Source organism: Platichthys flesus, chromosome 2 (genome assembly GCF_949316205.1).
Source record: "Platichthys flesus chromosome 2, fPlaFle2.1, whole genome shotgun sequence".
Taxonomy (NCBI): domain Eukaryota; kingdom Metazoa; phylum Chordata; class Actinopteri; order Pleuronectiformes; family Pleuronectidae; genus Platichthys; species Platichthys flesus.
The window spans coordinates 11,262,421-11,279,254 of record NC_084946.1 but is presented as its reverse complement, the minus strand read 5'-3'; the positions used below and the strand labels follow the sequence as shown (position 1 = coordinate 11,279,254).

Genomic DNA, 16,834 nt, shown 5'->3' with positions numbered 1-16,834 from the left:
TCGATTTATCAATTCATCTTTTAAAAGCTAATTTCCCCCCTGCTACTAGTCTATAGGGTTTTTATATTGTGTTTTATTTACATTGTATATATTAGTTTATTTTTGTCGTGCACTGATTGCTGGTTGTACATCAAATTGCCCTTGAACGAAATTTAAGATTTTCTTTTATGGACAACTTTAGTTAATCACAAGCTGCACAAACCAAGGTAGAGCAGCAGACCCCCAGCAGGGGGCGGCCTTAGGACATCACATGGATACGCCTTACAAAGACTGTGATTCTTGTAAGGTGTCCGAAGACAAGGTTGGAAAACTACCGGGATTTTCTCTAACAATAGAGCATAATTAAGAGCATGTTAAATCATCCACTATCTAAAATTCAAAAATATAAAAGTAACTTTTAAGTAAGGCTGTCAAAAGTAGAAAATATTTTCTCTGAAATATATATCAAAAGCAGCATAGAATCCAGTGTTGTGCATGAACGAACGCAAAAGAAAGCGCTCATTGAACGCGTTCACCTTTATGAGAACGATGAACTGAACGCAACTCAATGACAAATAATAATAATATAATACTAATGAATTTGAACGGTGAACACGTTCATATTGTAACGTCCTCGCGTAAAGACAACAGGAAACCTCTCTTTATGTGTAACTTTATTAAAGTCCAGCGAACACGGAACACTTCTTGTTCGTGACACTCCTATCATCCACCGCTGTATTCTTCACTACCCTTCCTCATTCACCCTCGATACGCCAACTCATCAGCCAATGAGAGCCTGGCATCCCCCAAACCCTACAGCCATTGGCCTAGAACTGTCACGTGCCCCACTCCTACCTGTTCACTGACCCTTGTGACATTTCAATACTTTCTCCTCAGGACAGACGCAGTCTAAATCGAATGCTTTCACCATGTCGTTGCTCAGTGCCCGTAAAATGTCCGCGATTTAGCCTACCCGAAACCAACTAACTAGACTTCGCACTACGTTACCCATCACTCATGGCACACATATGCAGACCAAACAAGCAACGTATTCCAAGTGTTTTCTTCTCTGGCCAGTGTCTCGGCTCCGAACCACACAACTTGGTAGAAGGAAGCTTCATGGATCAGAGATCTGTTGAGCCGTAAAGTGAATGAATCTCGAATCTTCTCTCAAAAAATATCCCCCCACTGGGCTATTCCCTAACAATAGGTTTCATCCAGTATCTAAAAGTATTAGTTCAAGTCGGCAATATGTTAAACTCTTAATAATGGCAGGACTTCTCCTATTAACTGCAAAATATCTTACACTATGTTAAATTAAATTAATTAAATATAAAAACAGGTACAAATTTAATAAAAAAAAAAAAAAAAAACTTTGTGCGCAATTCCAGCGCAATAGGCTTCTGCGCAGTATGTGCGCAATGGGCTTCTGCGCAGTAGGCTTCTACTCAGTATGTGCGGGCAGGATGTGCGCAATGGGCTTCTGCGCAGAATGTGCGCAGAAGGCTTCTGTGCAGGATGTGCGCAGTAGGCTTCGTGTCACGTCATGATAAATCAGTCTCCTATGTAGCCTGTACCAGGAGCCGCCCCTGTCACTGGTTATCTTGGCTCGCTGTCTGGCCGGTAACCAGCCGTCTGGACCGCTCCGTGAATAAGGAGGAGGAGATGTTTCTTTACTTGGAATGCGGTCACTTCTTTTCTCTGATATACAGCAGGAGCGACACTCGCATCACCTCTAGGTGGTCCGTCACCTTCCTTATAAACACACTTTTAGCGTATTTTCCAACAATACCCTGGTGCACTACGTCACACTCTACAAACTTTCCTTAAAGGGCCAGGCCATACCTGCAACACAACAGCTCTCGGTCTCATACACGAGGGCAAGAGAAAGCAGAGACGCAGACTCAGCAACTACATCCGAGATCCGATGCACCTTATTATTATCTGAGGGATTTTTAAACACTGTCTGATAAACATTCCGACAGTAAAGGCAAGGGGTAGTGATGGATAAGGTTTTCTTTAGCGAGGTTAAGTCTTTCATTCTCAGTTTCCACCTTAAAACTATGAAATTAACTGAACTATGAACTAGTTCAGAAGTCTTGTGTTCTTTTCGCATGTAGATGACTATCTACCTTTGATAATTATAATCTAATAATAGAAAATCTTGTTTCTGGGAATTGACAAACCACAAATATGGGGGGCAGTTGCAAAATATGTGGTTGTGTTATTATGTACCAGTCATCACCTGGTTATTTGAACACAGCACAGGTTTGCTCCGATAACACACAGCAGACCCCCAAACGTCCCCCCACCCCCCCACTTCCACGTGATCATCCAGCGGGTTTCTTCTGCCCCTCCATCCATAAAAGTGCGGCGGGTCCCCTCCGCACCGTTTGGATCCGTGTTGGCTGCACAGCTGGAAGCACACACCGACCCGCTCACTGACAGAAGCCGACATGAGGCTGGGACTGGCCGCTCTGCTGTGGCTCCTCTGCCTGCTCCGCCTGTCGGAGTGCGCTCCTCCGACCTGCTACTCCAGGGCGCTCGGCCTGAGCAAAGAAGTCATGGCTCTGCTGGACAAGATCCACACGTACCACCGCACGGTGAGTGAGGACGGTGGCAGTTTGCAGAGCAGGCTGTGAAAGCTCCACTCGATTTGTGTTCTCATGAGACTGTTTTGGGTTTGCAGAAAACGTGCGCTGAAGTCCTACCTACGATCTTCCTGGATGTGCATGTGAGTTGGAAGCAATGGGGTAATGCAGGTGATGTGGGGACACGTAGTATTTATCGACATTTTACTTTCATCAATGGCAATACTAGAAAAGCTCAATAATATAGAGATGTATTGTTAATACATCGTGCAAGTGTCAATTGGTTTTGATGATTAACCTCAGATTTGTTAAAGATTTACAGTTTATTAAGTGTTGGACATTTTCTGCTCATAAAGAAGAGTTTAAAACCACAGCCTTTCCTTAGGACCAGTGTTGTGGAATGAGGGGATTTCCAGTGACTGGGAGTTACCACTAATGTCCACTAGCAGAAGTCCTGTTTGATATTTAAGGCTAAATTTCATCATCAATAAAGAAAATGCTGTTTTGTTTTTGTGTCTTGTGATTAAGACATCTTTTTTGAAGATGATCCATGACATGTTTGATGAGGGTTTGTAAAATGGGAATGTATGAGACATAAAAAAAAATGATTTTGCTAGACTACTTGATTACATTGAGTGTAATCTGTAAAGCTAATGATTCACAAGAAGTATGAATACTGCAAGTGGCTCACAGATGAGGCTGCGTGTTGTTCGTTTTGAAACGATTGCTTTATCCTTCCAGAACTCGTGCATCACCACCAAGCTTCGTGACTTTCTCTATGTGGTGCTCAACCACCCCAACCAGTACTGCAGAGAGCGTCCCAGAATAATGCTGCTGAAACGTAAAATCCAGAGCCTGTACACCATCATCACCAGGATCTGTTATCGGGTGAGAAGATCTTAAGCGTGTGCAGTGCTTTTTGTTCTCAACCTGGCTTGTTTTCCAGCCTGAGTGGCTTGACCACATATCTCTGTTTTTCATTGGCAGGACCTGGTGTTTTTCACAGATGACTGTGAGGCTATTGAGACTGGTCATACTCGCCCTTACCATGCAGAGGACCGGCTTCAGCTCCTGCAAGAGGAGAGATGAGCACCACGCGAAAGAAAACAACACACATTTGTCTATAACATACATAAAAACACATATAAACAATATACAGAATGAACGTACAAACATTCGAGACACACCACAAATGTTCGAGACACACTACAGCCTGCACTGTATTATATGCGTCATAGGGTTTTGGCAGGACACGTTGTGTTGTTTAATGCCCTACCCAGTTGGCTCCATGCTACAGCTGCACACTCATGTTAGAGGACATGTGTGGCTGCATTCCAGCAAGGAGTGCAGAACTTTCCACAGGAAATTTGCTGAATGCCAACCATGCCGATGAAAACCTTAAAATAATAAACCAATAAGAGATGCTTCTGAGCCGGGCTTGAACCGCTGCTTACTTACCACGGCTGATCAAAGCACCGTTCGTCATTAAGAGAAATATGTTGTGTTGCCATAACCCTTGGTCTGACTAACATGTCTTAAAGGAGCACTATGCGGTGTGTTGTAAACGTTTTACGAGTTGAACATGGTGGCTGAAAATACAAGAATTAGATGTTCCTATACGTGTTGCCTGGGTTGAACAGTGTGTTCCCTCAGAGTTCTCAATGTTTTCTTGTCGTTTAGATCCAGAAAGATGTGACAATGCTGCTGCTTCTTAGAGTGAAGCTCAACAAAAAATAATATTTCTATAGCCTTAGGCACAATTTAGTTGATTCTTTAAAAGGACAATCTCTACACAGTAAGTCTCATATTATATAATAAAACTTGTGTTTATGTACCTGTTTGTGTCTGTTTCTTATTTAGCGGTTGAGTTCCTGCCTGTATTAACACTGATTCTCTTTCAGTCGCAGTTCAGACTTAAATACAACTCTAACAATGGTTTAAAACAAAGTAGATTTGTATTTTCTCTCTACAACTAAAAGAAACTAGTGGTTATGTCTGGAATATGTGATTGATGAACTGTGGGTGAACGATGCGGCTTTCCATAAATCATGGTTTCCCATTCATTTCCACTCGGCTGACAAAAATATTACTCAACGAGGAAACATCGCTTTGTGATTTTTTAACAGTTAATATTGGTGCTCTGCCCTCGTGGTTTTATTCCTGGCCTCTGCTGCCCTCTTTTGGAAATACTATGTCACTGGCATCACAGAGACCTTGTTCTGCTGTGATGGATATTAATGTGCCTCTGGGATTTCGGGCCATATACATTAAACTTAGATTTCTTAGATTGTTTTTTTCACTCTGTTTTTTGCCATTTGATAAATGATTCGCCTAGTTCATGTTGAGACTTTTTATCTGACATGTACCACAGCTTGCTCGTACTTTTGGGTTACGGCCTGGATTTAATTTAATCCATATTTTAATCTGTTTAAATGAGACCATGACCAAGAGTTTTGAAATGATTCCCTTGACAAGAAGGTAAGTACCTGCTTTATATTCACACCCTTGCCATGTGAATACCTGAATGGAAGGGACTTGTTTGACAACTCTCTGTTCATTGAAAGACTTACGAAGCTGCCAACAACAATATGTTTAATGACAGACACAATCGTGGGAAGTTAACAATGTGTCTTTCATACAACAATGTGTTTAATGACAGACACAATCGTGGGAATTGTACAATGTGTCGGAGACTTTTGCTTCTGGATTGACTTTCTGAGAGCACTTCAACGTATCACCGAATGAAACATGAAAGTGTGATATATCATGGCTTGATTCCATTTAGCTGTTTCACTCTCGGGGTCCTGGCTCTGTGAAAATGTCTCACTGTCACATTACTATGGGTTGCGAGGCCATTGTTAATGATGATGGCAACTGTGCAGGAGTTTTCAGACGGAGCTGCTGTTGGCAGTGGTGTTGAGTTCCGCTGAAGTGTTTCCGGTCATCTCCAGGGTCGATGAAGCACCAGTGGGCAACAGCAGTGTAACCTCTGAAGGCTGCTGAACAAGCAGGGTGTCCGAGCAGTGGCCATCACTTCACTGAGACCTACTTTGTATGTCCATCTTCAGGAGCATGAAAGTGCCTCTATATGCCACAAGGTGGCGCTGGTTGTCATACTTTCATACTGCCACATCATATAGGGATAGTTTTCCATCATTTGATGCCCCTGACAGAACTGTTCTCTTCGTCAGAACAGACTCAACCACAGCTGGGTATCTCCATCACCTTAGAACACCACAGCCTTGAGTTCTCCGGGTTCAATTGGGCTTTATTCAAACATGCCACCACAGCAGTGTCATATAATACATTTTAAAACGTTTTCATTTATACTTTTTATTTGGTAAAAGGAGTTTAGGCCTGAGCTCTACATTCCTTTTATTTGATAAAAGGAATTTAGGCCTGAGCTCTGCCTTAGTGAAACCTATATTGAGTCAAATCTGCAACCTATACTGTTGAAAATGTCCCTACTCTTTGTTATGTTTCTTTGACTGAGTAATGATTCCTTATGAGAGGATGAACTCACAATTTTCCATCTTGTGATAATGTTGTAACATTTTAATAAAAATATCCAAGGTCAGAATATTGTATTGGCGTAATTATCCAATTCACAGGAATGTAATATTCAGCTGACATTTGTGAAACACTCTCCCTTATTCAGCCCCATCACTCATATGCAGCAGGCGTTTTTAATCTAAAAACATATACTAATCATTTTACAGCCTGAGGTTTTCCTTCTGTTTGTCCCATGTTGCAACAAGACCATTTTTATTTTTGTGCCAAGAATGGAGTAGTTGCAGTCCTGAACCATCAGGTCTGAGCCCCTCACTGCTAATTAACCAACCCTACAAAAGGGAACATGTTAGTCAGCCCAAAGTGCGGTTATGAGGCTTTATTCCTGCACCTATTGATCATCATTAGAGGGCCACAGAATCCACCTTATCATCATTATTAGGTGAAACGAGAGCAGAACATCGGAGCCGCAGGCAGCCACGTAGTTTAACAACTTTATGATCTGTGACACTGCTCCAAAAATGCTAAATGCTGCACAATAAAACACAACAATTTAGCCCAGGGGTGACAGTAATCATTCTCTGCTTTGTTGAACTAAATTACCTTGTAAAGGACAGATCAGAAACCTATTTCCAATAAAGTTTAGGCGATGGAGTTTGCGATGGAGTTTTTTTGTTTATGGGGTTTTCAGGCAATTTCCCATCACATTTAGTGCTTTTATTGCATCTTAAAAGAAACGCTGCCTCATTAGTCCACATAAGAAAACGTTTCCCACTTAATTTTCAATGGGCGACTGGCACACACTCCACACTTCTGGCTATGGATGGTGGCATGTGTTGTAGAGTTCAACCCACAGTGAGATTCAAACCTCTCACATAGACTGACGCTGCCCCCCCCCCCCCCCCCCCCCTGTCAACAGTGAATGTACCTAATAAACACACAATTGTTCCATGCATTAACATGTTGCAGTTATTATTCTACAGAGGGTAAAGCCGGGTCTTCCAATGGCAATAGGTGAGGATTCTGGTGTCACCTCTGTGGCCAGTAACTTTAACCTCGCATAGTGTGAGTGGCCAGTCTCAATTCAGATCAACCCCCCAAAACAATCATATTTGCCTTCTGTTGAACAATACATGCCTTTTAAGCTAAAAATATAGTATTTAAATTAGCAAAAATATAAAATAAAAAATATTAAAATATATAGACAAATACTAAAATTATTAGAAAGACAATGAACGTGTATATCTATAGTTGGCCTATATATGTATATATGCCTGTAGCTGCCTGGAACTAAGATGTCCAACTCAATGATGTGTTTAAATCCTTTCATTAATATTGAGTTTCACTGTATAATGGTCTCAAACGTCATGTTAAGCTTATTACATTTTATTTTTGAAACATGTCGTTGATGTAACATTTCAGTAAATTCCCAGCATATGAGCACATCTGGTTGTCTGCAGGAGGCTTCTCTTTATTGCCATTCTCTCTGTTGAAGGCGGCCACAAGAAATTGGTGATGATGTGAATCAGTGCCCCGAGTGAACACTGATTTATAACATTCATGCTGCATGATTAATAGTATTTACAGCACACGGTTCTGATTGGCAGGACTCCCACTGTAGATAAATAGACACGTGATTATGCGTTCAAGTGAATACGGTCTGCCTTAGTTGTACGTGCGGGCTTATTTAGATGGAAATTGAAGAAGTAAAAATTTTCCTGCGCACGAACGAATTTATCGTTTCCCAGTTTCTCACTTGTATGGACGCCGCTTGGACACAGAGTTAATATGAGACGAAAAACTGATTTGGAAAATAATCTATTGAGTCATTTCATCAACAATTTGCCCTTTTTATCCATATTTTCTCCGCAAATAAATAATATATTTATAACAGAAAACATGTTAAATCAGTTAAGAGTTGTTATTAATTCTGCGGTTTAATGTTCGAAATGACCCAAAGAACAACAAGTGGGTCCAACTTGATGGTGGCTCACTCTTCATATTCCTCCGGTGATGTGACTTTGATCAGACCTTCTGATTCCGACCTCAGCTCTTATGTTACTCCGTCTCTGAACAGGAGGTGGTGGTGTGGTGTTTGGAAGGAAACACAGAGGGTCACATTCACAGATGTGGATTTTGGCCCAAGAGTCGTGTATATGGTCAGTTTCCCCTCCACATCTCATATAGTCATAATGTGTTTAGTGTTTTATTTAGTATAGGTTGAATTATACTATGCTAAACGGTTGAATTACTACAGGCACTGGATTTAGCCTGTCAACACTTCTGATATTTTAAATAAAATCACAGCGCGGGATTAGAATTTGTGACTTGCGGCAGACCCACATATTAATAAGGGCTGTAATTTATTACAGCTAAAGTGTAATAAAAATGCCCAATCATTCATTTAGTTTATTACAGAATTTATGATCATGATCCACAAACGTCAATTTATTTCAAATAGCAATGATTGCATCTATATTAATGATCAGGTATCGTGGAGCTTTAAAAATGTATGTTGGAAAAAAGAAAAGGGTTATAATTAGATTTAAAGATCGTCATAGAGGAAGCAACCTGTCGGTTTAAAAGAGATAAATATATCCATAGGCCTGTTTGTCATCTACTTCTGATTGAAGAAGCTACACGAGTTTATTTTTTTCATTTTTGTGAGTCCATCCCGATCTCAGACACACAAACACTCACACACACACAACACACGCCAGCATCTATCTTGAGTTATCTTCTGGACATATTTGGATATTAAGGAATAAAACCAGATGAACCTTTAGTTTGGTTTTTAGACGAACTTTGTCCGATAACTTTAATATTAATTCAGGTTCTAAAAAAAAGCCCAGATAACGCGTCATCGGAAAGTCTCTGGAACTGGAACATCCAGTGATCGTCTTCCTCAAAGATCATTTATCTGAGCTGACTCCTCACAGCCTGACCCTTCTCCATATGCCGGAGATCAAGAGGGTCTGACTGCAGAGACAAACAGCCTCCTGTGATCTTTCAGATGATATAAACAAGTGAGTTTTGTTTTCTGTGTGACTCCTGGCCAGACAGAGAGCAAGGGGGGAGAGGCGGGTGCCAAACAATGAGGAGAGGTTAAAGAGAATGGACGGATCCCCCTTTGGCTCTTTTGTGTCAAGTTTCTTCTCTTTTCAGATGGAGCGCTCATCCGTGTGATTTCACCTTATTGTCAGGGATCATGTATTAATTCATGGCTCATGGAGAAAATGCAGCCGAGGACACTAAAAAAACATTAAGTAAATAAATAAAAAGGCTTGTAGTGGAGGACGATTCACAGCGTGGATTGAAGTAAAGACTTTAAGAAAACAGTCGTTGATTGACTAGAATTTAAAATTATAAAATTGGTTGTTAAAAACTCTGTGTGGAGATAAAGGAGGAGATGCAGGCCCTGGGTTGGGACAGAGCAGGAGGAAGTCTCCGCGCAGAGAGGAGCACTGTTGCCCGTCCCAGTCCCCCGTTGACATTTTAGGAATGATAAAAGTTCCGCCTTGCCTGGAGCTACAGCCTCTCTGGAGCCGGCCTCAGTCTGCGGCAGATTGCCTTTGCTCATTACAGCAATTATTTTACTCCAGTTTAACCCCTGACTGAATGGCAGTGCAGTCAGGAGAAAGCCTTTAAACGTGCTGCAGAATGGCCTGTAATTTTCCCCACCGCCTATCTGATCCCTGTTTTGTCATTTGTCTATAAGGTCATCACTCAGGAGAATTCCAATATTTTCTTTACGCGCGCCAGTCGTGGAGCATGTGTGTGCGCGGATGGGCGCACGGGTCCCGAGCCCCCCTGTCCTCTCCGTGATGAGGTGTCACCTGGCTCATTCTACACACTAAACGCCCCGTAATGACACTCTGGTGGGTTGTTTACAAGCTAGTTAAACCATGGAGAAGCAATCTCCAGTATTTATCGGTGTGTTTTGAAGTCGGCACAACAACTGGCTGTCACCCCTCCCACCCCCTCCGAACTCTTCTGGCGCCAACAAAATCTAGGTTCGTTTTTTTTTTTCCTTTTTGTTCAAAGCAATAGGCAACAGCTGTAGCAATACATTCCACCAAAATAACATGTCACAAGTTTAAATTCACAGGGCACCATGCTCTGCGGGCTGCGTGCGTCTTTGCGTGCGCACAGAAAATGAGAGGTCTGCATGTAAAGCCTGGACACTACAGACTCAATGTTGTTGTGATGTGTGAAGCGTTTGGATCTCATAGAAATAAAATAAAAATATTAAGATATATATGATGCAGTACTCAACCTGCAGTAATATTAATATTTCTTTTTTTACCGGCTTAAACAGACATGATTTACATTTTTACTTCTGCTTTTTCTCAAATAATCTTGATTCTTTTCGTCACAAAAGCCACAAATATCATTGTAAAATGGACAATGATTTCTAAAGTACCAATTATTTCCCTATATTTTCCAATCATGGTTAAAGTTACATTTTGTCCATTAAATAGTCAGATTTTTGGTGCAACAGGCACCGTGCAAACGTCAGTCAAAACGAACACGTTCTTCATGAAAAAAGAATAAACAATTTATTAAGTTATGTCACAAATATATTCATAATATAAATGAGGATATTCTTCAAATATACATTATTTTACAGTACACATATCCCTTCCGAAGGGAATCATCCGACAACAGACAGTGCTGTTATAAAAAAAGAAAAACAAATACTGTGGTTCTCCAAATTCTCAAAGAGCATTCATTGACACTGGATTCAGTAACTCACGTTACGCATTGATATGAATGCAAAAAGTTGAAAGTGTGTTTTTTCTGCAGTGTGACAGCAGCCCACAAATGCAATGAAACCCAACATTGGTTAGTTGGTGCAAAATGTCCAGCTGCGTAAAAGTCTGCCACTCGTTGAGGCTTGAGAAATAGCCCCTCTACGTGCTGTAAGCAGCACTAAAAGGCAGAAAGGGGGCTATCTCTGTCTGTGGCGCACGGCCTGCTGTCCATACTAAACTGTCCGTCAGGGATCAGCCACAGGCCTGCAGGTGCTGTTCTGTTTCCCACTTCTGCACCGCAAAAACACCCACTTTAAAGTCATTTATTCTCATAGCCGTCTTATTCCTAAGATTTCTACTTTCATTGCGTTCATAGTTGCTGCTATTATTTCAAATTCCACTGACAGAACTGATTTACAGGTTAAGATTAAATGACTAGTAAAGCTGGATTCTTTTTGCAGTGTGTGAACTTACTGGAGAGGTCACGAGAAGTGGATAAACTTCAAGGTCCTCAGATGAGGGCTTTATTAGAAGTTCCTGGCCCCCAGACCAGATGTGACACTGAGCTCACCTCCAGGATGCCTCTGTATTTACTAGTGTCACCTCACCTGTCCAAATGCTTTGGGGTTGTCACAGAGTAGTATCTACCCCTCGTCCTGCGTCACTGTCAAGCCAGGTGGTACATACTGTATCCGACGTGCGCGGCGTACAGTCCCATGGGGGAAACCGGCAGCGAGTGCCTCTGGAACGGGTGCGAACCTCCGTAGGACCCGGGGACGTGCGCACCGAGAGGAAAGGAAATCCCGAAAGCTGGGGGCAGCATAGGCTTAGCTGCCATTTTCAGTTTTTCAAGTTCTGCCTCCTGCAGCCGCTTGGCTTTGGCTCTCCTGTTCTGAAACCAGATCTTGACCTGGGTCTCCGTCAGGTTGAGGGAACTGGAGAACTCTGCGCGCTCGGCGATGGAAAGGTACTGCTTCTGGCGGAACTTCCTCTCCAGGGCCAGCAGCTGGGACGTGGTGAAGGGGGTCCGGGGCTTTCTGTTCGTCTTGTGTTTTCGCAGAGGGCACGCGGGCGGACTCAACCTTCCTGCAATAAGACAAAATGCTTTGATTTAAACCCCTGGATTACTGTGCGCATTGCCCCTTCCACAAGACAAAAACATTCGGGTACACATTCCTCACATTTAACCATCAATAACTCTTACATATATACTTTTCCTCACAAGTCCTGATTTATTTAAATAACAACATGCATCGACACATATTTTAATTGCATTTAACAACGATATTACCTATATTTCGAATCTAGTCACAGCGTTAACATCATATAACTTACGTGGAGGTGTAGGGGAGAAGCGGGGGCTCTGTATCCATGAAGACCTCTCGTTACTGTCCGGGCTCTCGGGTTTAATCAGCACGTCGTCTTGCATGTTCATGATCTCTCCCATTGAAAACGAAGAGCTCATGGGCAAAGCAGGAAGTGCAGTATCCAGACTCCCGAAGGAGCCCATCCGTGCGCTCTTCCCTAGCACTTGGGACGTCCCGGCCACGGACGGGGCGTCCGGGGATGGCACCTCTCTGCTGGGCTTCCTGTCAGCCATCAGTGCCTCGACGCTGAAGGGCAGAATCGCCACTTTGGGCTTCCTGGTCTCCTCCGCGGGACTCAGGCTGGTCTGCATCTCGCCTCTGCTGAGGATAGCCGAGCGGGGAGGAAGGTCTTCGGTTTTCAAAGCAGCGGTCAGAGCTGACATGGCGATCGATGGGGCCATACAGGTCCGACTGGCACTGGGGGGAAAGCGACCGGTGGTACTTTAGTCGGTATCGCGCAAGGAGTTTCTAAAAAGTTGCTGCATGCGGTGCGCCCTTAGGTGACGGTATCCTCATGTTTATGTGACCAAATTGGAGCGCAGGGCTATAATAAGGCAGGCGTGGATGGAGAGGCAGCCAATCAGGGCTGAGATGGGCGGGCCCATCTGAGACACTCAAAAAAAAAAAAAAAAGGAAAAGAAATCACAGTGGGAAAGTTAACAATAGTTACATCAAACACAACCAACTTTAAACACAGCTAATTCCAAGACTGAATCATCCAGTGATCATCTTTTTTACGATCTTTAAAAGATCAGCCTTTAACCCTATAAGGTTAAACCCCATGTCCATTATTGCTATTATTACCCACTTTATGATTACACAATCTCTGAGAAATGTTGTGTCCCACAAGCGGGTTTTGTGTCGGACCCACCTGATAACTCTGGTCCTCACACCGCAGCAGTGAATCTTGGGATATTGCACAACAGTTTGCTGGTCCTCTTTATTTGCTGCACCTCTCGCAGCACGCTGTTTATTGACGGCTTTAGGGCTCTAATCAGATTGAAACACACAGGCCTTGGGAGTCATTTAGGGGTAATTATTGGGCTTCGCAAGGGGGGGGGGGCATTGGGATTCCCCCCCCCCCCCCCCCCCCCCCTCTTTGACTACATCATTAATGTCAAAATAATGTGGAGTCTGGGGGCAAAGGGGCGGAGACAGCATGGAGTCAGGGAGGGGTTTAACCCAGGACTGTCATTGATTTACCTGGCTCTACTTTCTGTGCCTTATCATTCCGCTCATTACGCTCCTCTTATGTCACCTATATTAAATATCACTGCATCCATTAGAACATGTCTAATCTCAATGGATGCAGCCTTATAGTTGGATTCCATATCAAATAATGCAGTTTAAATTTTTGTATTTTTTGTATAAGTTTAAGTTTCAAAGTATGCTTCAGGAATCCTGACATGAAACCAGGTTGTGCTTCTTTTTTTTTTTTTGTTGCGGTGTCGTCAGTTCTCAGGCGTCGCTAATTGTCAGGCATAAACAATCTGTCAAGATTTGTCAGTCACTCTAATGGCCAGACAAGTTATGTTGTTTTTAGGCGCCAGCAGCGGCCGGATCAAAGCGCTCCACTCTTAGGGAGACTATTGAAAAAGTTCAACCCGCACCGAGAGCGCAGCGCCGCCTCCTCCTCCGTACCCGCCCTAGCCCAGGGACACTGAGCCATTCAGCCTGAAAAATTAGCTTTTTCTCAGCCGATCGCACGCCATTTCCATCTATTCAAATGATCGCCACGGTCGGTGTAATAGTAGGCGCCTCAGAAGAAAAGGTCAGCGCCGGCTCGTTACTTGCAGAGAGTCCCTGGTTGAAAAGGATTCCTCGGTGCAAGTGTTTCCCGAGATACACATTAGACCACATGATCCCAGTGTGAGGAGGTGTGTGCTGTTGTAATGGGACTGTGCAGGACTGGCTGAGTGTGAGGCTTCACATCGCTGACTCCCAGACTCCGCGCCGTGACGTTCAGAGAAATCATAATAAAGTTCCCGGACCCCCAGGACCACGGGGGTACCGCGGACCAGTGGAACCAGTCCCCTTGTAAAGCTTAAACTTGCTGTGGCGTGGTCTGATTGGTCGAAACGGCCTAAATGCTTCCTGCACTGGAACAATGTGATTGGTATTCAAGGTGACACAGTGAATTAACACTGTGGACTCGACTGTTGTGTAAACATGAGCAAATCTATAGATGACACGACAAGGTAGGCCTTATCATGATTTAATAAATAATGCATGAGGCTGAGCATGTTGATTGCCTTCATGAGTTGTGCTTTCCTAAAATAAGCCGGTAAAAGTACTGATGCTTGCAACGTGCGTCTTAAAAAACATTGTGACTTCCGGTTGACGCGTTCATATTGAAATGGCAGTCAGCCAAGCAGATAACCAGGTTCCGCTTGGTTTCTTAACGCACAGCTTAAGTCTTTATGTATAATTTCCTCAGACGCAGCCCCTCTATATGTTTGTTTGTGTGTGTGTGTGTGTGTGTGTGTTTGTGTGTGTGTGTGTGTGTGCGTGTGTGCGTGCGTGCGTGCGTGCGTGCGTGTGCCAGTGCGTGCAGGTAGCAGCGCCGGCGCGCATGCAGCTGCGGAGTGTTTGGAAACACTTAAAGCTTCTAACCTGGAACGAGTGCCATTGCTCCGAATGCTTTGAAGTCACCGGGAGTCTCCGGGCTCCCAGGTCCGTCTGAAGCGCCTCTCTGCTTGGGGTCCGACACTTAACCCGTCGCCTCTACACCGATCGTTAAACGAGCCTGCGTAAACACAAATACGCACACATGAGACGCATTAACGCGCGCTGTTTTGGTCAAGTGTGGCCACAGCGCACGGCCTGCTCTGTGTTCTCTCTCTGCGTGGATGTGCAGGCCTGCTCCTCCAGAGACTCATAAGACTGGAAACACTGCAGGGCTGTGATTACTGGTACAGCACACTCCAGTGTTTTATGGGTTGAGGACCGTGCTGCAGAAATGATTATCTTCAAGTTGAACTTGCTCAGACTCTCAGTATCTGAAAAAATAGTTTCTCCGAGCTCCACCATTGTCTCCTCACATCGGTAATATTGTTGGATTATCTCGACCAGGAGGTGCATTTTATGAATTTCTGATATAACCTGAAAGTTCCGCTGCAGTCTTCTTGTCTCCAGTCGATTCGTCTGGGGAACAGAGGGACAGTGGCGCTGCGAAACAATGTTGGTTGCAATTAGCATCCCAAACAGAAGCCCTACAGAAGACTGATGTGCCATGGAGAAGACGATTACCATCGCGTTTTATTGAAATCCCAAGGCAACAAATGAGGGCCGAGCCGCGATACGAACCGACCGCGAGGCTCATCGGGCCTTTATTGAACTTTTATAAACTACCTTTGATTTGCAGTCAGGAGGCAGGGACTCCACACAAAGGCCCATTGTTGCCTCCTCTCAAAGTTGTCTTAACCCCTTTCATGCGAGCCCTGTCAGTTTAGACTGTAAACGCATTAAAGGCGGCGAGGATGTCAAAAGACACTTCCAGGAGAAAATATTTGCACTTGGTGCCGGTCCGTGATCTTTCCCGTGGGGGACGGTGACACCGCACATGTGAGAAGCCCTAATCTCGGTCACACTTTTTTAATCTATAGCGGAATTTGCGCGTGCACGTCACCGTGGAGGTCCTACAGGCTGAGGGAGTGAGTGGAGATGTGCGGAGGGACAAGGGTGGACCAACCCGGCGCTGCGCATTTATAAACCACATCTCCTATACTTCAGAGCAATTAGCGCAATCAGGCGGATATGAGATCCCTTCGCTGCCAATGAGTAACCAGGCCTCACGGTCCTTTCAGCCTCTACATGCCTCTCACTCCTCACAGCTCCTGCAGAACTGGTCCAGTCCGACAGGTGGATGAGTCCAAAACACAATTTGTGTTCATTAACTCATTTAATTATCTTGGAATGAACACCTTATAAAATAAACTGTTTTGGTCATAAAATGTTGTGCTATAGCCAATCAAAAAATATCACTAACAAGGCTGAACTCAATAAAGTCGATTATATATGAAGTTAATTAATACATATTTTTTAAACTTCATCTTTTAATCAGACTGCACCGTGAGCTAAATTACTCAAACCTGTCATAATTTAGCTCATTGTGATGGTAATACAAATACAGCATTAACAGATATTTATTAGTGTAATTTATTACACATTTATTGATAACCCAGAGTAATAAGTTGTGTTCTCTCAGGGAGCCAGTGCGAGCTAGTCAAATGCTACAGTAATACAAACTCTGCAGCATCTCGGAGAGACGACGCGTGAAGACACCGGTGATAAATGTAGAGTTTCGGGGATTAAACCACAAAGAAGACGAAACGGATGTTTTTGGAATGATGAACTCTTAAGTGGATCAGATGCAGCGCTTAGTCAACTCTGTTCGCCAGTCATCAGCCGCAGCTCTCCCCGCGGCGGACAGGCGGGATGAATGTGTCCCGCGGTGATGATAAAAAACCCTCACGCGGTCCAGGGGCAGCAGAAGAAGAAGAGGTTTCCAGCTCGGTTGTCGCCAGAGCAGCGGGTGAGAGGTGGGGGGTGTGTCCTGCAGGCAGGCTCTCTAAAGAAGAAATACTGGATTTGCCTGGCATCGTACGAAGTCGGTGAATTGATGCATGGTGGT

At 43.8% G+C, this 16,834-nt stretch overlaps 2 protein-coding genes across 2 annotated transcripts; one reads left to right on the top strand and one right to left on the bottom strand.

The window, feature by feature from the left end:
- Positions 1-2,335: 2,335 nt before the first annotated feature.
- LOC133965317 (cytokine-like protein 1) lies at positions 2,336-4,404 on the top strand. The gene is made up of 4 exons (XM_062399802.1): positions 2,336-2,582; positions 2,669-2,713; positions 3,312-3,458; positions 3,558-4,404. Exons 1-4 carry the CDS (start codon positions 2,436-2,438, stop codon positions 3,657-3,659), a joined length of 441 nt encoding a protein of 146 aa, XP_062255786.1. The 5' UTR covers positions 2,336-2,435; the 3' UTR covers positions 3,660-4,404.
- Positions 4,405-10,613: 6,209 nt separating this feature from the next.
- Positions 10,614-12,694, bottom strand: msx1a (muscle segment homeobox 1a). The gene is made up of 2 exons (XM_062411342.1): positions 12,170-12,694; positions 10,614-11,920 (listed from the first exon to the last, which is right to left on the bottom strand). Exons 1-2 carry the CDS (start codon positions 12,600-12,602, stop codon positions 11,502-11,504), a joined length of 852 nt encoding a protein of 283 aa, XP_062267326.1. The 5' UTR covers positions 12,603-12,694; the 3' UTR covers positions 10,614-11,501.
- Between the last annotated feature and the right edge of the window lie 4,140 nt (positions 12,695-16,834).

Bases quoted from the DNA above. Each gene is read 5' to 3' on its own strand.
- LOC133965317 (XM_062399802.1), top strand. From the start codon at position 2,436: ATGAGGCTGGGACTGGCCGCTCTGCTGTGGCTCCTCTGCCTGCTCCGC. The intron at 2,583-2,668 runs GTGAGTGAGGAC...TTGGGTTTGCAG, and splicing joins TCCACACGTACCACCGCACG to AAAACGTGCGCTGAAGTCCT. The intron at 2,714-3,311 runs GTGAGTTGGAAG...TTATCCTTCCAG, and splicing joins CGATCTTCCTGGATGTGCAT to AACTCGTGCATCACCACCAA.
- msx1a (XM_062411342.1), bottom strand. From the start codon at position 12,602: ATGGCCCCATCGATCGCCATGTCAGCTCTGACCGCTGCTTTGAAAACC. The intron at 11,921-12,169 runs GTAAGTTATATG...GTCTTATTGCAG, and splicing joins CTTCTCCCCTACACCTCCAC to GAAGGTTGAGTCCGCCCGCG.